Below are 21,849 nucleotides of genomic sequence, written 5' to 3' on the forward strand. Positions count from 1 at the left end.
CCTGACCCGGGGACGTCAATAGTCCCTGCCTGCTAGTTATGAGAATCAAATACAACAGCGTGACACGTCTGGCAGTTTACCTCACACGTACCAATGGTCAAATGATGGGGGTGACGGGTGGGAAGTTTCAGAGGTGAGAGGATAAAATACGAGGAGGGCAGGGAAACGTTCATAAGGTTACTTAGGTTCATTAAGGTTCAATGAAGTGCCCGCTTCAAAGGGAACACACGCGGCATCCTAAGTGTTCCCTTGCTTAACCAGTGTGAGGAGGGGGTGTTCAGAAGCCCAAAGAGAGAGGTGGCAGGACAACCTGGCAGGGGAGGCAGAGATGCTATCAGAAAATAACAGCCTTCGGGGCGCCTGGGGGCTCAGGCGGTTAAGCATCCGACTTGGGCTCAGGTTCTGATCTCACGGTTCGTGGGTTCGAGCCCCATGTCCGGCTCTGTGCTGGCAGCTCAGAGCCCGGAGCCTGTTTCAGGTTCTGTGTCTCCCTCTCTCTCTGCCCCTCCCCTGTTCATGCTCTCTCTCTCTCTCCCTCAGAAATAAATAAAACATTTAAAAAAAAAAAAAAAAAAGGAAGTAGCAGCCTCAGAGCCATCCTGCCTTCCAGCTCCGGCCACCTCAGGCCAGCAGCTGAGCCGCCTGCCGCGGCCCCTCACCTGTGCCGGAAGCTCTCCGGATCCTCTTTGTTATAGTCCACGGCCGAGGGGCCACGGCTTGCCCCGCTGCCGCCCCCCAGGACGCCCGGCCAGTAGTCAGGATTGCTCTCCAGATCCCCCGACACGGGGAACTGCTTGCTCCTCATCTGGTGGTAGGCCTGGCGGAAGCCGCTGTCGTCGTGCAGGGAGGGGAGTTCGGAGATGGTGCTGTTATCTGCGGGGACAAAACCAGACACGCCGGAGCTGTCCACCCACTCGGATGGGAACTCCGCTACGGGCTGACGCCCAGGCTCTGGGGAGGCCCCTCCCGAAGACCTCAGTCCTGTCCAGGGTTGGTTCGAGACCCGAACTAACGGTATTTGTATTCTGAGCTCAGCGGGAACGGGCTCCATCCGAAAGCCCACTTGCTTACAAAGACGAAGGCTCCCTGCCGTCCCTGTTCTGGGGACGGGGAAACTCCGGCTCCACCGGAGGCGGGCCACCCAGAACCCGGGCTCTTCTGCCGCTCGCTTCCTCCCAGGGGGTCACCCTCCTTGTTCCAGTGTTTGCCTTCGTGGATAGTTCTGTGAAAGCCATGGGGATCCCAGGCACATGGAGCCAAAGGGGGCAGAAGGAGAAGTCACCGTCCACAAAATCTGCCACAAAATCTGCCCTACTGCTGTGTGAGTGTGTGAGTCCCAGGAGGGGCCTTCAGAGCCAGTACCGCCCGTTCCAGCCTGTGCAGCCCCCCCCTCCCCCCACAGAGCACTGTCCGCAGCATCAAGGGGGCTGCACACCTAGTATCGCTCCACTCCCTTCCTGGATACTCAGCCAGGAACCTGGACTATCCTTCCCACTTGGCACCAAGTCCATGTCCAGGGCCTACCAAGACTTCTTTGCCTCCTAAAGAGGGCTCAAGAGCACGCAGCCATGGGTGGCTAGCACACTGCGCAGAGGTACGGGAAGGACAGGGGGACTGGGCTGCACTATGGGCGTCCGCTTGTCCTGCTGCAGAACTGTAAGGAGGGAGTGGGTCACGGTGTTCTCATTTCCTCAAGTGCCCCAAGTAGCATTTTGCAAAAGCACTTGTGAATAAGACCAGAATCACAGTCTGGAAAGAAAAAAAAAAAAAAACCCAACTATTTATTTATAGAACTCTGAAATGGATTGAATATCACTTTACTTAAAAAGCACACCCAGCGAATCTATTTCTAATGTAACTGGATCCATTTGTTTTCTAAAATCCTTTGGTTAGAACTTCAAAATATTATCAAAATCAACATTTACAAGGTGTAAGGCCTGGCTGCTGAGCAAAAGGTAAGTCAAGACAGGATGTGGGCAGCACAAATATGTGTCTCGTTCCCCTCTACCTCCCCCCCAACAAGAGTCCTTGGAGGAGTGGAGAATTTTGCTGACTCCCGCCCATGGACAAAAGGAAGGGCCTCCCCACCACTGCACAAACAGTGCCCTGGTCCTGTTTCACCAGGTCTGGGCTTCCTGGGATGCCCTTCATTTTGGTCATGCAATCAGTTGGTTTTCAATTAGAATCTAATTTTTAAACCTTTTCCTCTAAGGACAATGGACTGGTTAGCGCCCGTTTTACAGGAAAATAACTCAGATACTACTGACTAAAAAATCTAGAACCTTCCTTTTCTCATGGTCTCCGTGAATTCTGATCTCCTGGCAACAGCACAGAAGCGAACTCTAAAATGCATCAAGTGAAACCACTGAGCAAACACACTGTTGGCTCAGAACTTCCCTCAGACTTCCCTCAGGCTTCCCCTTCCCCACGTAGTGAGGGCTGGCTCTGTTCACACTCATCGTGGTGGACGGTCCGGGATGTGTGCTGCTGTAGCGCTTCTGCCACACTGAACACACACATCAACAGCCCTGCTTCGCAAACACCGAATGATGTCACTCTAGGACAGAAGAGACAAACCTGGTCTGCGAAGGGCCGGACGGCACAGTTTAGGTTTTGCCCTCACAGCACCAAAGGAGCCACAGGCAATATGCGAGTGAAGCCGCATCGCTCTGCTGCAGTACAAGCTTTTCACAAAATCAGGAGGTGGAACACAGTCGCCTTGCTAGCTGCAGTCTGCAGATCCCGGCACTGGGATTCTGGACTAAGAACATCCCAAGAGCAACCCCCCACTTACAAGAAGCGTAAGGATCTAACTGGCTAGCAAATCCACGAACTTGAAATTCCCAGTTCTTACAGAATCTTGCCACAACCTGAAACCAGGAGAGCCATTTTACAATGAGATCTTCAAGACGGCCCCACGTCCGTGATCCACCCCAGGGTGTCTGCTCTCCAGGAAGAGAACCTCTCAAAGTCAAGGGCACCATGTTCCTACTTCATCTCTGTGCAATTATTGTAACGTCAGCCCGCGGGTTCCAGGAAACCGTGCGTGCAGTTCCAGCACTGGCTCCTTTTCCTCTCCGCCTCCCTTCCCTTGTCTGTAAAGTGAGGGCGGTGGATTCAACAACCTCAGTCTCTTCAGCTCTCACGTTCTAAAGTCCTAGGAGGTAAAAGGCTGTGATCGCTAAACAGAGACAGCTGCCGCCGCCACGGAGCCCTCCAGTTTGCTCAGAATTTTCGGGTGTATGGAAACCAACTTGACAAGAAACTATAAAAGAAAAAAAAAATTCTCCAGGGGCACCTGGGTGGCTTAGTCGGTTAAGCGTCCGACTTTCGCTTAGGTCATGATCTCGCGGTTCGTGGGTTCGAGCCCCGCGTCGGGCTCTGTGCTGACTGCCGGCTCAGAGCCTGGAGCCTGTTTCAGTCTGTGACTCCCTCTCTCTCTGACCCTCCCCTGCTCGCGCTGTCTCTCTCTCTCTCATCTAGAAATAAATAAAACACTAAAAAAATTAAAAAAAAAATTCTTGTGTAAAGAGCACAGGCCTGGGAATCAGAGGAGCTGGGTTCTAACCCTGGTCCGGTCACTTCCACCCTCTGGGCTTCTGTTTCCTCCTCTGTACCCTGCAAAGGTTGACCTCACCCGTCTTTAAGGTCCCCCTGGATGCGGAGTCCATTACATTAGTGACCCGTCAGTCCCTCGAGACCATCCAGGTGGCAGGAGGCATCACCGAAAGCAGCATCCGTCCTCTGAGTTTTAACCTCAGTTTTTAACTTTTTCTCCGAGCTGTGAGATTCACAGATTGCCTCCCAGTCTCCTCCTTGATCCCTATCTCAGTCCCCTTACGGGGCTCCATGACAACACGTTACAACTGACTTGTCAAGAGCAGTGACATCTGCATTCCTGACATTCCAATCTGGAGATTGTCTTTTTATAGTCAGTGCGGTGGGAGGCTGCAGCAATGGCTGTAGCTCAGACAGGATGAATTTAGCATCGCAAACTGGGAGGAATACGTTGTCCTTAATCTGAATAAAGTGCCTCTAGTCTGGGACTGTTTCCCCAACAATTCCATCAAGTCTCTCCTTGCTTCCAAGGCAAGGAGGGTTCAGAGTGAGAGACGCGGTGACCTCACTACCAGGCCGGCCAGCACCCTCTGATGCTTCGCGCATCTCTGGCGGCCCTGCGCCGTGCTGCCTCTCACCGTGGACCGTCATTTGGAATCCATGCCAAAAAATCAGCTGTGTCAGCTGCAAAGTGTCCAAGGGCTGGGAGTGAGTGAAGGTTGGGGCCCTGCAGCTCAGTAATTTAAAAGTTCCCTTGACAAGAGGGGCAGCCCCTTTGCTAGCCCCTCGGTCTCTGCTTCTGGGGATCTCGGAGGAACGCAGGCCCCTCTTTTCTGCAGCTTCACTTGGCAGGCTCGTTCTTTCACTTTCACTGAGGCCTCCCCTTTAGCAAGTCAGCAGCTGGCCTGTTTGTTGTTCAGTGATGGGGCTTTCATGTTGGGGGGAAAACCTCACATCTTTTGTCATTATTGTGAATATATTTTAAAGAGAGGAGGAGGGAGAAGACTCTTCAAATACAATACTTCCAAGCCCAGGACTGCACACGCCCAGAACGCTGGCTACGCCAGGGGGAGAGGCAGCATAAACCGAGGCGATAGACGCTTCCTCTCCTCTTCACACCAGAAGCCCTTTCTCTCCCTTCTGTGTACTAGGAAGCTCGTCTCCTCAGGATGCCACCAGCTCCCTTGCTGCTCCTTCTAACCCTGAGAGCTCAGGGCACCCGAGTTTGATATCCCCCAAATCCCCTTGAGCTTCGAACTCCTGCCTGATGCACAGACCACACAGAACGAACAGATGCTCACATCTGCCTCTCATCCTCCTGGCCGGATCAAACTGAGCCAGCTCCTTCTCGACGTAGTACAGGACCTTCATAGAGTCTCTCTCTTTGTCAGCTTGGATCCGGTAGCCTTTGCGAACTGTTAAGGAAAGGACAGGAAGGTGAGCTGAAAAAAGCAGGAGTAAAGTTTTACTTTACCGAGTGAAAAACATGGTTCCCGCTTACAACACTCTTTTTGAAATCCCCCAGGAATAGTCATCTATATTTATACGTGTGGAACCATACCTGAGATCCCTTTCATCAGACGGTGCCCCTGGGATGGAGCGACAGCAGGTAAATAACAAAGTTCTATTACAGCATATTTTGGGTCATTTGTTAAGCTCTGCTTCCTACTTTCTGACCTCCTATAGCTCCACTTAAAGCTCATCTTCTCAAAGCTCAGGGAAGTATACTCACACTTAAAAAAGACCCTATTTCCTAGACAGATCACTCTATACCATCTGAGGATCACATCTTCACTTGGTAGGAGCACATGTAAATTAAACAGACAGCCCAACATGAGGGACCTTGACCAAGGTGGCCCGAAAGCCTCTAGTTTCCTGGGAGATGAAGCAAAAGTTCCGTAACTGGAATTAGAGATCATAATATACATTTGGGCAAAGTAAGATCCAAACGACATGAATTGCTAAGTATGGTTCCATTTATTTCTTTCACATTTTCCTTTTAGGAAATGGAATACCATATTCTAGATGTGATAAATTCAACCTGCCACTATGTGGTTACAAGCAGGTGTTATTTTCAGGGCTCAATAAAAGAAACAAAACTAAACTAAAGCCTGAGAGATAATACCATCTCCTACCTCCCCATCACCCATGTTGTCAGGCACAAGGCTGTGTAAGCCCCATATCACTTAAGTATCAGTCAAGTCCAATACCAGCCCCAAGGGTGATCAGACACAGGCAAGTCTAATCTTCACAGATAAGGGAAAGGAGAGAAAGAGAAGGGAAGGGATGGGATGGGGCCGGAACGATAATGGCAAGAGACAACACTCCCTGGGCACCGTAATGTGCTAGGCTCTGTGCGACGTGCTTTGATGGACATCCATTCCTCACAACCCCTAATGAAGTTTCTATCGCCTCATTTTATGGTTGAGAAAACTTTGATTCGGAGGGATTTCATAAGTTGCTCAAGAATAACTGGCAGCCTGGGGCTGAGGCCATGTAGTCGGACCGAAGCCTCTCTGGAACCTCGGAGCAGGGGCGGTAGGAAAGATAGAAGAGAAAGGCAAGAGAGCTCAGAGTAGGAAATGCTCGGAGGCGTGCCCTGCGTCGTAGGATTCGAGACGTAGTCCTATTTTCTGGCCGGTTGGGCCTCTCCAGTGGGAGGGAAGCAAGCGACCCCATCCCCTGTGTTCTCTGTCCCCAAAGCAGGGCGAATACCATAAAGAAACCACATGACTGCATGCGCCTCCAGAGGGGGCTGTGCTTCCTGTTCTCTGGTCACCTGACTGGCTGTGGACAAAGTCCCGCACACAAACTAAGTCCATGGAAGATTAAAATAACAGCACTCCGCAGCACCCTGATCACAGCCCTGGCACTGGAAACTGGAAGAACGCCCCCACACCCGTTTGCAGGTGCACCGATTTTCTCTATGAGAACATTCTGGGCAGTTCAGATTCATCTCAAATTGTGGAATTACTTTAAAAAAAAAAAAAAACCCAACAACTAATGAATCTCAGCACACGCTTTTAAGTGGCACCTTCTCCTGGAGGTTAGATCCATAATCCTTATGCAGAAGCAATTATTAGTAGGGATGATTTTATTTATCAAGCTACACACTCTTCCATCTCTGCAGAGGCGGTTACAGAGTAGTACAGACAGTTCAATTAAAGTGCAATTATCTCACGGAACTGCTAGGTCTGTTCCGAGGCAGTTCTGTCTGATGGGTGAAACACAGGGCTGCGAAATAGGGAACTGGGTAATTGTAGGCACGTTGCTGGTTTATTGAGGGGCTTCAAATAAAAGATGACCTATCAAGGACCCGGGTTTAATGTCTATAAAATGCAACTAATACTTCCCAAACTTTAAGTCTTCCCAACCTTTCTCTTCGCAAGGAAGAGAAGACAAATATAGAAAACATTTAAAAAGGAAAATAAAAGGAGGACAACAAAGACCAAATCAGTAGAGTACTTTGAGTTCTTTGTAGTTATTACGGGCAGCTCAAATGGCACCACATCCAAAAAGTGTTCTCTGATTCCCATAGCTAGAAAGTTCTATTTCTTCTCTCTGTCCATCTCATTTCTCTCTTACAAGCCATTTACCTTGAACTTTCAGTATGGCCGTCAATACGTTCTAGTTTGTTCCAAGTTATGTGTAGAAATGCCTAATCTTCCCAAAGATTTCTGAAGGAAAAGAATTCTTATTCTAGATGAGTGTAAAGCCCGGGGCAGTGCTCTAAGCACTCAACATATGTTTGTTTGAGCTGAATTGGTGCTCGTCTGGAGACGGTGTTGGGGGTAATGATGTCTTTGGAGAGTATTTTCCATGGAGCCTCCCTGCCTGGAGTGTGAACTTGCTGAGCACAAGGACCAGAGCTACGTCTCCATCGCCAGCACTAGCATAGAGCCTAGCACACTGCACACACTCAAAACACGTGTTGGTATGAATGAATGAATGAGTGAATGAATGAATGAACGAACGAACGAACAGAAATCAGGAATAGAAGCTATATTACAAGGGATTGCAGAGCAAGGCAGAAGCAGCCACGTGGTTGGTTGGTTAGAGGGCTTTGGCCAGGAAGGGGAGGACTTGAACGACAGCTGGAGGGAGCTCAAGCAAGGTTTAGGTCAGTTTCGCTATTATTGATGGTTATTTTTTAAAGGAGGAAACTAGCATGTGTCTAGGCTTTAGGGAGGGACCCATCCTACCTGAGCTATGCCTTTAGCTAGGTGTTCTAAAGAAGGGAAGCACTGTTTCGGTAAACATTCAGCCATACTGCGATGAAGTGGAGGTGGGGAGCTGTTGCTTTCTGGAACAGTGTAACGGCTGTTCTCTGGCGGTGAGAGATGGTGGCCTCTCTCAGCAACAGCTGGAAACCTCTCAGTTAATTGCAACTTGGAGTAGAGCATAGATTGTTTTCTGTGTCATTATAACGAACTGTGTTCCCCCTTGTGAGACAGATTTGATTATGTATGACAGGTTATCGCATCCCTGAAAAGTCACAGTAACTATCTGCAGCCTCAAATAAAGAGAGTTGCGTCACCTTCCACGCCGGCATTATGAAGAGACTCCACTGGAATGGACACTTTCTGCCTCGACTTCTCAGTCACACAGCTAATGCCGTCAGAAATCTAAATCCCTCTGGTTTGCCAAGAAGGACAAAGGCAAGTTATTGATATTTAGACTTTAGAGGAATCATCTATTCGGTGTCGGTAGCTAAAAAGCTGGGCAAGTCTCCTTGTAAAAAGGTGTTTCTTTTTTTTTTAGATCAAAAACTAAGTTTGACTGTGCGGCACACTCCAACTAGAACTAACACTAGTTCTCTCATCCTGGCAGAATCTGGCTCTGTCACACATATGCTCAGGAGCATTTCAAACACGAGAAAACTTCTCTTCATCCCTCTAAGCAGGTGAGACTTTTCCTTCTCTGAGCTTGCGTCAAAGAACAGTCTCATCATATACTGCTTTGGATGATTTTACTCATTTTATTTCCACCCGCAACCCCCCAAGTGCCCATTTTGCTAGGCTGCAAATTCGGTGAGGGAAAATTCGTAGGCATTCGTTAAATTTTTCCTTGATTTGAGAACAAATAAAATGGTGTCAGGCTGATTTTTATCTGTAATTTGCCTGAAGACCCGGGAACTCTCTGACGTATGGTGATAGTTTAATAAGACAGGCCCTGGACTATTGGCCAAAGTCCAGCACTTTCTGGAAAATGACTCCCCAGGGATGTTTCAGTTTAGCATGGATGGAGGACTTATTTATCTTTTCAAGTTCTGGCCGGTCCAAGTCCTTTGGTTGGTGTGGCTCCTCATAGTTCAGCTCCTCTCATCGATTAGCCATGGCAACTTTGGTTCTAGCAGAGAGGGAATATTGGGATATTAATTTCAATGCCAAACTACAAAAATTCTTCTTGTTAAAGTAGTTGAGCTGATATGTTTGACCCAGTTAACTGAATATTAGCTAGTTTTCAGTTAATTTCTCCTCTACAGCCAAGTCTAACTTCTAAAACTTGCAAAAGGAGTCTCGAAGGCAGATACCCATGGATATAGCCTTGTTTTTCCCGTCCTATCTTAATGAGCTAAGTAAGGCTGTTTATGGATGATGGAACAGGTGCCAGATTCCACCCCCAGGGTGACAGCAGCTCAGTTGTGGGAGAAGTGATGTTTAAAATTTGCATATTCTCTGTATACATACAGTAGGCATATATATAGACACATATCCTTATTAGTTTTGAAAATGACATTTCAAAACCCGACTTGCCTACTCAATTCTTTTGTAAGAAGAATGAGGGGAGGCCAGGTAGATGTGAAAATGAATTAGAACAAGGCAAGTGTAGCTGTGGGAAGCCGATGCCGGAGACAGTTGCACTAATCAGCGTGAGAGATGACGGAGCAAGGACCAGGATGGTACGATACAGGTGGAGGAACGTAGGCCGATTCAAGGTTATGTTGAGGTATAATGTGAGGGCCCGGGTCACCAACTGGATGAGGGAAGTGAGGAAGAGACGTGAAGGCGAAGAATGGCAGATTAATTCAATTTCCTACAGTCTGAGTTTGAAATGCCTGCGCGATGTCCAGGCAGTTGGGTATATGGGACTGAGGAGCAGAAGTGGGGCTAGAGACAGTGAGTGGGGGCCACAAGCATAGAAGAAATGACTGAAGCCATGGGAGTAGATAACATTTCCCAGGGAGAGGACCTTGGACAGAACAGGAGAGCCAGCGTCTGGGTACAGAGGAAGGCCCGCCAGCATACAGAGAAATAAGTAGGAGATGCCACTAACCGAAGTGCTGAGGACGGCAAAGAAAGATGAGTGGGGCAGGGGTGGTAAACGCTTTGAGGGAAGTTAAGCATTGAGAAGAGCGGATTAGATTTAGCACTAAGGCAATCTTCACAAGCACTGGTTTGGGGAGTAGTAAAAGCGATAGCAAGATGGAGTCGAGGAGCTGGTGAAAGGCAGAGGAAATGCAGATATGAAATATCCCGAACGTTGAAGGAGTTTAGCCACGAGGAGGGAAAAGGGATAAGGGAAGTTAAATCCGAGGACTACGGGGTTTTTGCAAATTGTTGTTTTATTTTAATGGAAGAGATTTAAGCATGTTTTGAATGCTGCTAGGAAGGAGACCCTAGAGGAAGACAAGCTGGCGATGACAGGGGAGATGGGGGTGGCGTGTGGATACTCCATAAAGAGAGAACCTGGACAAAGCTAAAGAGGCTGAGTCCAGAGCAGGACAGGAGGAGAGTTCTTCTATTTAACAGAGGTCTCAAATAGCTGCCAAGAAGAACGAGGGAGGGAATCAAGGCACCTCTTCTCTCTCCCAGTTGGTAACGGACTGGCTGTACTCTACATAGCTCATCAAAGATGCCTTTCCATCTACCCAGAGGGTTCAAAAGGGTACTGTATACAACTGTAATCTGAAAAATCACTGTTGCTAGATGATTACCCTAAAATTGAACTAGCATATAAAATAAAATAGGCTAAATTTACATCTTTATAAGTCAGCATTTCTTACGATCTCTAACATTCTTTAAAAAATAATGTGCATAAGAACGTTGGCTGAAGTCACCATTTTCTGAACAGACAACCAAATGCCATCAATAATTCTGTCCACGGAGCCATGAGTACACAAACATGCCCACAGGGGATCATGAGGAACTCTATCCTGACTCAGTGGACCAGATAATGACACCCTGAGCCAGACTAGCGGTGACTAACATAGGTTGTGCGTCTTCCCCATTTTGCTTGCTAACGGAGCCCCGACTTTGTTCATTTTCAAGGTGATTGGGTGTTTTTGGCCGAAGCGATGAATCTTGATTAGTTCAAGCCAATCTGGTGTGGAAATGGGCACAGGACACAACTCTTGCCAATAAAACTGCCAGAAGTCCATTAGAAGGGGGACGGGCTCCTATAAAAGTGCTTCTTGAGAAAAGCAGCACAAGGGAGAAGCATAACTTTTTCTTCTCCGAAAGCATTTAGTGCCTGGAACTAAGGAAGTCATCAGGGGATCGTAAAGGGAGCCAGCCCAGAAGGACAGAACCAAAGATGTAAAGAACTAAGCCCGAGCTGATCCACGCAGCGACCCGGAGCCACTTTTCCTTAGGATTTCTTGCTGTGGGAAATAATACGCGTTCCTATTTTTTAAGCCACTTCTTGCAGTTGGTTAGTATGGCAGGAACCAGGAAAAGGATGAAATCGGGAGAGAGGAAGTATCTGTCACCCTATGAATAAGAATCATCTCATTATGAGAATCCATTTTCAGAAAGGAAGTCGGCATGGGTTCCGGTCGGAGGAAGGATAAAAAGACTGGAGAAAGGGGAAGCTACGAATAGGGCATGAGACGGCCTCCATTAATGCCCTGCCCATTCCATCCCTGGGGAGGTGAGCTGCATTGTCTTTCTCTCTCCAATTCCCTGTGTCCTTGATCATTAACTTTTACTTCTCAGTCTGTGACTCATTCCCAGGCTCAGACGTCAGAGCTCTACTAATAGTTCCAAAAAGAGGGGAAAAAAAACCCTCACAAATACCAATTACTCACTGAGGATATCCACTCCTTCCACGGTCCAGCACTGACAGTTCATTCAGTGGGCGGGGCACTCTTCCCGCACCCACCGAAGGAAGTCCAGATCCCTCCAGAGAAGTGTCTGTTTTACCAACCCTACTGGCTCGTCCAGACCTAGGGATTTAAGTTACCTCCCAAATATACTTCACACACGTCTAACCTTTCCTACTCTGTGATCCTGTTCGGACACCTCCAGGAAAGCTACTTTTTAACGTCTCTCTGCCCTTCTCCCCCTGTGCCCTTGCCAATGACCACACATTCATCATGCCCCGAATACCGGGGCTAATCTCCGTCCAAATAAGCTCTCCCTTACCTGTTACTTAATTCTGTCTATGGGGTGCATCACTGGACAGCTTGTGCTCATCCGGAAGCCTCCCCTTTCCTTCATTCCCTACAGTCACCTTGCTTCCTCTTTTGAAGTATCTCTCAGATCTACCTGCTCCTTTCAACTTCCATGGCCTCCGTCAGACCCAGATGCTCTCCCACCCCGAGCGGCTTCAATCGCATGGCAGCTGGGGACCGCCGACCCCACTCTCTTCCGTTACCACTTGCCGTGTTAGCACGTCACCCCTCCGGGAACTCAGGAACCGGTCTGCAGTGGCTCCAGCCTCCGCATGGCACGAGCCCGGCTCTCCTGGGTAGGTTTCAAGGCCCTCCTTCACCCGGATGAGGCCCCGCCGAAGCCATCCCCTTTCCTCCCATCAGCCAGGTTGGAGACTGTCAAACACACACCCTGTTCTTCCAGCCCCAGGCTTCCACCAAAACTCCTTCCTGGGGGTGCCCGGGAACCCCCTCTCTGCTCTACTCTTCCTCTGTGTTCTTCTAGGCCCAGCTCAAATTCACCTCTTCCCGGAACACTCTGCAACTGCTCCAGCTCTTTCTCCTTTGAATTCCCAGCGCCATACTCTTTACAGCACCTGATTGTCCCTAATAAAAGTCTATTCTGTCTCCCTGGCTAGGCCTACTGCTTCCGGGGCAAACCGTGTCCTCTACTTCTTACTGTCCCGCACAGGGCCTGCGATAGCCCTGAACACTAGAGACGGCTGAAATAACTGTGTCAACTGGATGACCAACATTCAATGGGTGCCTTGCCTCCTTATCATCTGAGTTACTGAGGAGCCTGGGAAGCGGCGGCATCCCGCGGCCCTTGGAAAGCCTGATATCCAGATGGCATCTGGTACAGCTAGAGAGCTCCCACTTCTGGAATGGTGACCATCACTTTGCAAAGAAGAACCGCTGAGCTGACGGTTCTTATCAGTAAGGAGCCAGAGCGGAAGCCAGAGAGGAGCGCGGGGCGGGGCCGTCTGGAACTACATTTACCACTGTGGCTTCCTCCAGTGGGGTCACTTGGTGCCAGGGGAGGTGGATGCGGCTTGTCCATCAGCATGCCGGACGAGGGGGCTCCTCCCAAGGGGACAGAGGGGATGGAGTAAGGGCCGGGGACACCGGAGACAGAGGGGGGGTGCCCGGCCTTTGCTGCTCTCCCTGCTTCATACACTGTGGAGGGAGATGAAGAGCAAAAGAGATTATATTATGGTCCCGCCCTCCACAACCCTCACACCAAAACTCCCTGAGCCTGCGCCTCCGGGAGCGCTTGGGTGTGTGCCTGTGTGTGTGTGTGTGTGTGTGTGTGTGTGTGTTCTCCTAGGCCTGAACTGATTCATCAGAAGCACTTTCCCCCAGCCCCCTGGACTCCTCCTGCTCCACCAAAAGCAATGACATAAGGAATTACAGTGCTTAGTACCTGACAGGCGAGTAATTAAGCAGTACTAGGAGCCGTCATGGCAGCCTCTGCGGTGACAGCGCAGCCCACTGCTAACCGCACTGTCTGTAGGCTGCCTCCGTCCCTCCGGAGCAGGCCTAGCACCAGGCCACCCACCCTGCTGGGTGCCAGGAGGGCCCCAAACCTCTTCTAGAGCCAGGCCATGAGCTTGCACCCGGCTCTGCTCTGTGATCTCAAAGGCAGAGCAAGTAACTTAACTCTTCTGGGAAACTGCTTTACGCCTAAGGGTCTTGAAGACACACGTATGTCTTTCTCCTTCAAGATGTATTTGGTTTATGGCTGGGGTGCCAACTTAGTGGCTAGACGGGCTCATCCACTAAGGTAAAATTGTGAGGCTCAGTGCTGACAGCTCCGGGCCTGGAGCTGCTTCAGATTCTGTGTCTCCCTCTCTCTCTGAGCCTCCCCCGCTCATGCTGTTTCTCTCTGTCTCAATAATAAATGAAACATTTAAAAAAATTAAGGTAAAATTGTGGATCCCCAGGTGAGGGCTCGCCCCTTTGTGGACCATTCTGTCACAGGGACAAATAAAACTCATTCCCGGTTGGATGGTATTGGAGGCTGCAGTCTGCATACTCTGCTTGTAAAAAGCGTTCTCTGCACAGGAGAGGCATGGCCTGAGCCTGAGTGCCTGAGGACGGCGCCAAAGCCTCGCCCACGACCTGACCATCTGGAACCCGCCCTTCCTTTCTTCACTAGTGCCAATGAGAATGGCACGGGCAGGGGTGATTGGTGAGGATAAGAAGTATGGAGGGGTGCACGCAGGGGAGAAGGCAAACACTCGGTCATCTCAGGATCAGAGGCGTGGGCCTTGAACGACCAGCTTTTAAGGTGGAAGGAAGGGAGGTGGAGATGGGACTGAGGGTACACAGCTGTCTGATGGAGAGGCGACATTTCTTGCGCCCTCTCTCCATCTCCCCACCGGTCAGTCGCTTTACTCACAGGCCTGAGGGCAGCAGCAGGAATCTGGGCAGCACGGGCAGCGGATGTAGCAGCAGCAGCTGTGAGGGCAGCACTGGCACCAGCACACGCCAACCAGGACGAAGAAGAGGAAGACTCCCAGGAGCACCAGGCCAACGAACACCCACTCTGCAAGGACGCACAGAGAAACCACCGTTGGGGGGCGCACCGCCGGGGCGGGCAAACTCCCTGCCTGGCTCCTGTGGGGGGGGTGGGATCTCCTGACGGGGCAGGATTCTCCAAACTCAGGGGTAACTCTGAGGGAGAAGCGCAGACTTTACAGGGCTGGGGGGGTGGGACGGGGACGAGGAAGGAGGGTGACCTAGGACGTGCGGAGCTCACCATGACCAGCACAAGTGACGGGGGCAGGGGGGCTTCAGGGCCCCCTCCTGGGAAAAAGGTTCACCGTAGCAACTGTAGTGTCAGAACAAGTATGGGATGGGAACAGACAGACTCCCGGCTGGGGAGAGGAGGAGGCACGCTGGCTGAGCTACGAAGCGGGGGGTTCTGTGAATATGTTCCTTTTGTGGCAAAGTTGTTCTTATCGACAAAAATATAAGTCCTGGGGCGACTGGGTGGCTTAGTGGGTTAAGCATCCAACTTCAGCTCAGGTCATGATCACAGTCCGTGGGTTCGAGCCCCGCGTCAGGCTCTGTGCTGACAGCTCAGAGCTTGGAGCCTGCTTCCGATTCTGTGTCTCCTTCTCTGTCTGCCCTTCCCCCCCTCAAAAATAAATAAACATTAAAATATTTTTAAAAATATATATTAGTCCTGAGAAAAAGTCCTCTGTGTCTACATGGTCTAAACTAGAACATATTTAAGTGGTCCAGGTCTCTTGTGTGTTCATCTACTTTCCCTGCAGACCAGTCCTGTAACACGCTTCCTACAGGAAGCATCAAGGCTGAGATCGAAATCTTTTTCTTATACCTATGGAACAAACCATGGCTAGGGAAATCTAGAGACAAAGACTCAGGCAGAGAATCTGATGCCCCCATGCCCCAAGAATGGCTTGGTTTGAATCACGCTCTGGCTGACCGTGCTCGACAGCCAGCATCGCTGTGGCGAGATGGCTCAGGGCGGTGGTGACTCTGCTGCTGTGTTTGCTAACTCCTGCTAGTTTCACACCTCTACCAGAGGATGGCCACAAATTTTAGTTCATTTGCTCATCCAAAAGACAAAGAGAAAGGACACAAATTCCATTTGGCTTAGATAAAAAGGACCGTGACCCTCGAGTGGCTTTGAGTTGTGCTTTTGGGATTTGGCTATAGGACTCAACTTCCTATAGCCTTGCACAGACTAGAGTGAGCCACAGGTTCCTTTAAAAGTCAAAAAATTAACGTAATTCATTTTGATTGAAAGCCCTCTACCCAAAATCCCTTTACAGTGAACTTTAAGTATATATTGTTTTTCTTGCACTGTGGTTATTAAATATTCCTTCAATTAAATGGGCATTCAGTTGGAGCTTGAGAATATGACATTTGAGTTATATAAAAGGTTTTGTGATAATGATAAAATTATTTGACCTTTGTCTAGAACATAATTTCCTCAGAGAAAAAACCAAAAACCTTTATTTCCTGAATGTCCCTCCTCTCATCCACCTGAAATACATTCAATGTAGCCAGGTCACCATCTCTTCAGTGAGGAAATGAGAAGGCCCTGCGCCTGGTGAGAATGGTCTGGAGAACATTCCTGCTAAGGACAACAGACAGCTGAGGGCTCTGTCCTGGACCTGAGCAATAGCCCAGTAACATTCTGTAGGACTGGATGACCTGAGGATTGGATGACCGTTGTGGCACACGGTGGTTACAGCAGTCTTGGGTCAAGGAGTCAAGGGTAAAAGACTAGCGGGTTATCTTGGAGAAACAAAAGAATGTTATCCATGAAAGGATTCTTGGAATCAAAAGGGAGGGACGTTCAAGGGACCAGGACCAGATATGAAAAATACAGTAACTCTTGTCTTAGGATGGGGGAAACAACATCTAGTTTGAACCAATGCTTTGTAACATTGTACGTGTGTGTTTGTGTGTAATGAACAAATGGATACACACTGACAGCACTCTGGATAAGGGGGATCACAAAGAGATATTTATTTGTGTCCGAGGGATCAACATCAACACCAAGCAGGTCTATATTTGGGTTGGGCAGCTAATGGCAAAACAGGAGAATTCATGGAAGAATAGTTAGTGAAATTCAACTGTGAAGACTTTGGACATTTTTAAACCTGAGTAAAGTCAAAACCAATGGCCAGGAATCGTCTGTATCTGTCTCTTGCTCCCAGTTATTATGCAGCTCTTAACCCTTTGGCAGAAGCCCTCCAAAGCAAGAATGAATCCTAAGTCTTTCCTGTGCCCTGAGTTCGGATATGTCCTTTCCCACAGTTCAGTCCTGTTTCTCTCTGAACCTCCTTCCACTTGGAACGACAGTGCTGTGCTGAACTGATGCTGGCTTGTCTAGGCTGGTGCGTTCAACTTCAGCTAAGTAACACGACAGAGGTGTGCATCTGGGGTTTCCTTGACATGTGGTCCATGGAGCCCACAGACTTCTGGGATCCCAGAAGCCCCTGAAATTGACTACAAAGCAAGGTCGGTCTGTAAATGTGTGCTTTTCAAGGGAGGAGGGGTGTACTGCCTTCATGAGGATTGAAAAATGTTTCGATAAAGTTATAAAAAGGCAATTCAGAGCGACACGGTCGTACACTATTGAGTGGGTAACATATGACTTAGGGACTAAGGAAATGCAGGTAAATCCTAACTTCATCACGGATGCCTAGAGCTGACTGGGCACAGCTGAGATACTGACTGGTTATGGGGCTTGCCACAGCGGCACACCTGACGCTGAAGGACAGGGTCCCCATGGCAGCTTATTTTTAATTATCATTATCCTTTTAGGGCCTAGTGACAGAAGAAGAAAAACAATCTAAAGGCTCTTCTGTTGGGCTTCGTTCATCCTGGAAAAGAACACAGCAATAATGCAGACAAATGTGCAAATAAACGAAAGGAGCAATTAGTGACTAATGCAGAAGCAAGACAGATGGGGTGGCAGCAAATGAAGCCAACAAAGAGTTAAATGACTGAGTACCTGGCATAATGTCCTCGGCAAAACTGGGCAAGAGGTCAGCAAGCAGCCCTGTCCTGCCTGGAGGAGGCGGAGGAAAAGAAGAAGGAAAGAGGTTACTCCAAGGGAAAATACAGGGTGACGGCAGGCTCTGGGTGGTGACATCCGTGCCCGGGGCCATGGGCCCAGGCTCCTTGGGGCGGGAGAGGCAAGTCACCGGGGAGGGGCGCCGTCAAGAGAGTGACTGTCTCCATCAATCTTTGGCAGCCATCTACGTGAACTCTGTACCTAAACCAGATGGAAGCAGAGACAGAACTTTCTCTCCAACTATTTATAGAAGGAGGAAATCTCTGCTTCGAATATGAAAAGCCCTGCCTGAGCAGACTGACACACCATCTCCATTCAGTTCTACATTCTTCTCCGCACATTTTATTGGAAAGTCAAACCCAACTGTGTCCAAACGTTCAACCTACATTTTCATACATCCATACACAGTCCTATGTCCATATAAAAACAAAAGTACATATTTGGTTTTAAGTCAGAATTGTCTCACTACATGCTTCTATTTATAGCCTAAAGATGTTTCAATGATTAAAATTTTCAAAGGCAAGCAAAAGATAAAGCGAGATGAGTTACACGCTCTTCTACACTCCTTCTGGTTTCAGAAATACTCTATACATATGTATATGGTATGGCTTTTCCATATGGGACCCACAGCTGGCAGCGTATGAACCCAAGTGTCTCCTGCATGATGCGGCATATGAGCTGATGAGCCGGCTGGTGTCAGAACAGGCGCCCCCTCGGGGCTCCGGGAGGCAAAGAGCTGCACAGGAACCGGGACTGGGGAAGATGTGGGGGAGGTTAGTCCTTTTAAAAACTAGTCTGACTTAGGGCGCCTGGGTGGCTCAGTCAGTTAAGCCTCTGATCCTTGTTTGTTTGTTTTTTTTTAATTTTTTTAACGTTATATTTATTTCTGAGAGAGAGAGAGAGAGAGAGAGACAGCGTGAGCAGGGGAGGGTCAGAGAGAGAGGGAGACACAGAATCTGAAACAGGCTCCAGGCTCTGAGCTAGCTGTCAGCACAGAGCCCAACGTGGGGCTCGAACCCACGAACCATAAGGTCATGACCCGAGCCGAAGTCGGACGCTCAACCAACTGAGCCACCCAGGCGCCCCTGATTCTTGGTTTAAGCTCAGGTGATGATCTCACGGTCCATGAGTTCGAGCCCCACATGGTACTCTGCAGGGACAGTGCGGAGGCTGCTTGGGATTCTCTGCCCCTCCCTCTTTCTGCCCTTCCCTCTCTTTGCCCTTCACCCACTCATGCTCTCTCTCTCTCTCAAAATAAGTAAACCTTAAAAAAAAAAAACTAGCCTGATTTATAGGAAGAAGCACTGAATGCTTTCATCAAGTTCTCATATCAAGGTAAACGTAAAGGCCCTTTTGCACCTGTACCAGATGTTTCTACCACACTGAAGCCTTGCTAATAAACAAGACTTGCATTATGAAACAACTAGCAAACTGCTCTCCTTTCCGACCTCTGCTAGCAAAAAGTCACTACGGTAGCTCCTAAGCACGCAATGGAATCTTACTTCAGTTCCGTGAATAACATATGCCTCTAGAACGGCTCTATCTGATAGAAATATAATGTGAGCGACAGGTGATTTTAGCTTTTCTAGTAATCATATCAAGGAGAAAGAAAAAGAAATTAATTTAATACTATATTTTACTCATACCAATGTAGCCAAAATACTAAACACTTCAAAGGCTCGGTAGCCGCATGTCACTGTTGAAAACACACTTAGGGGTCTGTTTCATGCATATGGACTGGGCTCCTTTAGAAAACAAGCTTGTTGAGGTGCATTGGAGAAAAAGTTACCCATGTGTAGTTTATATTTCAAATCTAAAGGGTTGGCTTGGCATGGTTGGTCACTGGTCCCTGCCTCTGTCAAACCACTCTACAGAAAAGAAGGTCTGACAAACTTCAAAAAAAAAAAAAAAAAAGGGAGACCCCCCCCCCCCTCAGGATACTTACTTTACCCTGGCTGTCCCTAACTACACAAGGTCAACGGGGCAAAATGTGCTCTGGTCATGTCTCCCGCATGGGTCACGGTTCCTCATCTGAAAAATTAATTGGGACCACAACATAGTCCAAGGGGAAGGAAGGATAGAATGAGTGACTTGGGCTATCTTGGCAGGAAAGGCTTCTTTCTGTCTGTCTGTCTATCTTGTGCAGCTGACACGGTAAGGATGGTCTGCTGCTTGCAAGGTCTCTTAGAAGAACACACGAGAGCCAAGTGGGACGCTGGAAAAGATGTATCCTGAAGGAGGTTTCTCAGGCTAGCCTGTGGCCTAAGCCTTCATGAAAGTCAAAGAGATGCCCCGAAGACTCACGCGTGATCTAGGATGGGATACCAGACAGAAATCTGGGGCCAAATTCTGAGCAAGTGATTCGGAGCATGAATTGGTCTCATCTGGAGTGTTGTGTGTACAAATATCTCTTGGACACCCAACAAGGAAACAGCTGGTCCAGGACCGGGGAATTTGGGATGTTGGCCATCTCTGAGAGACATAATTAATATTAATTACCAGCCAATAGCCAATGATCAAAAAGTCAATATATGATGTTTTTCGAAAGCTAGTTATGGGATACTTACTGAATGGTGGTTTAAAAAAAGAAAATCCAGGGGCGCCTGGGTGGCTCAGTCAGTTAAGTGTCCGACTTCAACTCAGGTCATGATCTCCCTGTTCCCGAGTTCAAGCCTCGCATCGAGCTCTGTGCTGACAGCTCAGAGCCTGGAGCCTGTTTCTGATTCTGTGTCTCTCTTTGGCTCTCTGCCCCTCCCCCACTCACACTGTCTCTGTCTCTCAAAAATAAATAAACATTAAAAGAAAATTTTTTAGGGGCACCTGGGTGGCTCAGTCGGTTAAGCGTCCGACTTCGGATCAGGTCATGATCTCACGGTTAGTGGGTTCGAGCCCAGTGTCGGGCTCTGTGCTGACAGCTCAGAGCCTGGGGCCTGTTTCAGATTCTGTGTCTCCCTCTCTCTCCGACCCTCCCCTACTCACTCTGTCTCTCTCTCTCTCTCTCTCTCAGAAATAAATAAAATCTGGATTTAAAAAATCCAGAAAATTATCACTTCTGAATGTACCTCTTATTGTATCTAGTAAAATGAGAAGCTTTTCTTGTGTCTAGTCTCAAGCTCTCAAGCCTGCCAATGTTTTAAACATCTCTAGATATGCTATAGCCCATAATTAACTACACTTATAATAGAAATGTTGTTGATGATATAAACTACTGATCTGTACACTCACAGGAAATTAGCCAGGTGATAATTATTAACTATAAAAAATCTATACATTCAAGGAAAATATGGTGCTCATCCCTATTATAGAACACATTATATTGGAGAAAGCAGTGAACTGGCAATCAGGGTACTTAGGGCACCTTTGCCATTAGTTTACTTGGTGACTATAGGCAAATTACTTCCTCTTTCTAGGTCTCAGTTTTCTCATTAGTCAAATGAGGTGACTGAATAAAGTGACCTATAAATAGGGAGACCATATAGCCCGGTTTGTGCCTGGTGTAAATACTAATAGCCTACCTTTTACTCTCTCTGAGTCTTATCGTGGACAATTAATTATATGGTCACCCAACCTATAGTATTTTCGGTTCTCAAATCTGAGACTTCGTGATTAGAGTTGCAAACTCAGCTCTGTATGTTGACAGGGACAGCAGGTAATGCAAGTGAATGCAGCTAGCCGAATGTAACACACGGTGTAACGAATAATGTAACACACGGTATAGCTAACGTAACACGTTGTAGCGAAATTTGTAACACACGGTGTAGGGAACAGCAGATTATGTGTAGACACTTACTGCTCAAGTCTAGCCAACTGCAGACCCACAGGGATGTGTCTTCATGGCTGCAGGTCTTCCTATTTTTCAAGATTAGCCAGACCCCTGGTTTTTGTGCAAAATATCTTCATTTTCAGTGCTGGCGACCGATTCGTAGATTTTTAAAAAAAAAAAACACCAGACAAACCATACAAAGTATGTTTTGGGGCTGTATGGAGCGCACAGATCACACACTTGCAACCACTGATGGGTATATATAAGCCAAAATATTTATGAGCAGGTAAAATACAAAAGCCAGATTTCCCCATAGGCTGGTGTTCCGACATTGCTTCTACACCAAGAATGTCAGCAAATATGAACTCTAGGAACCTAGGTTCAAATGAAAATCTGTAAGAACCAGCACTGCACAGCAAACTGTGTGCCTTTCTAATTTCTGGGGACCTGGAATGGCCATCATGGAGAAACAATGGAGAGAGTTTCATTTCTAGATTTCTTTTTTTACATTTGTAATAAAAAAAATTAAGGATAAGGTGGTGTCAGAAATACAGACAGGAGATTCACAAAACTTGGCATTCCAACTGGAAGACG

The 21,849-nt window shown here is 48.2% G+C and overlaps 1 protein-coding gene and 1 non-coding gene across 2 annotated transcripts in view; both read right to left on the reverse strand.

The window, feature by feature from the left end:
• ILDR2 (immunoglobulin like domain containing receptor 2) overlaps window positions 1-21,849 on the reverse strand; it is a 43,254-nt gene that overhangs the window by 3,367 nt on the left and 18,038 nt on the right. The window contains exons 4-8 of the mRNA XM_039241881.1: window positions 17,430-17,486; window positions 14,334-14,480; window positions 12,932-13,108; window positions 4,860-4,973; window positions 660-873 (exon numbers count right to left, since the gene is read on the reverse strand). Coding sequence (XP_039097812.1) covers window positions 660-873; window positions 4,860-4,973; window positions 12,932-13,108; window positions 14,334-14,480; window positions 17,430-17,486 — 709 coding nt within the window. The remainder of the gene's footprint in view (window positions 1-659; window positions 874-4,859; window positions 4,974-12,931; window positions 13,109-14,333; window positions 14,481-17,429; window positions 17,487-21,849) is intronic.
• On the reverse strand, window positions 18,489-18,573 carry TRNAR-UCG. Its single transcript has one exon. It is a non-coding gene; the product is annotated as a tRNA-Arg (tRNA).

The sequence above is a fragment of the Hyaena hyaena genome, unplaced genomic scaffold (genome assembly GCF_003009895.1).
Source record: "Hyaena hyaena isolate Hyena2069 unplaced genomic scaffold, ASM300989v1 scaffold_201, whole genome shotgun sequence".
NCBI classification, from domain to species: domain Eukaryota; kingdom Metazoa; phylum Chordata; class Mammalia; order Carnivora; family Hyaenidae; genus Hyaena; species Hyaena hyaena.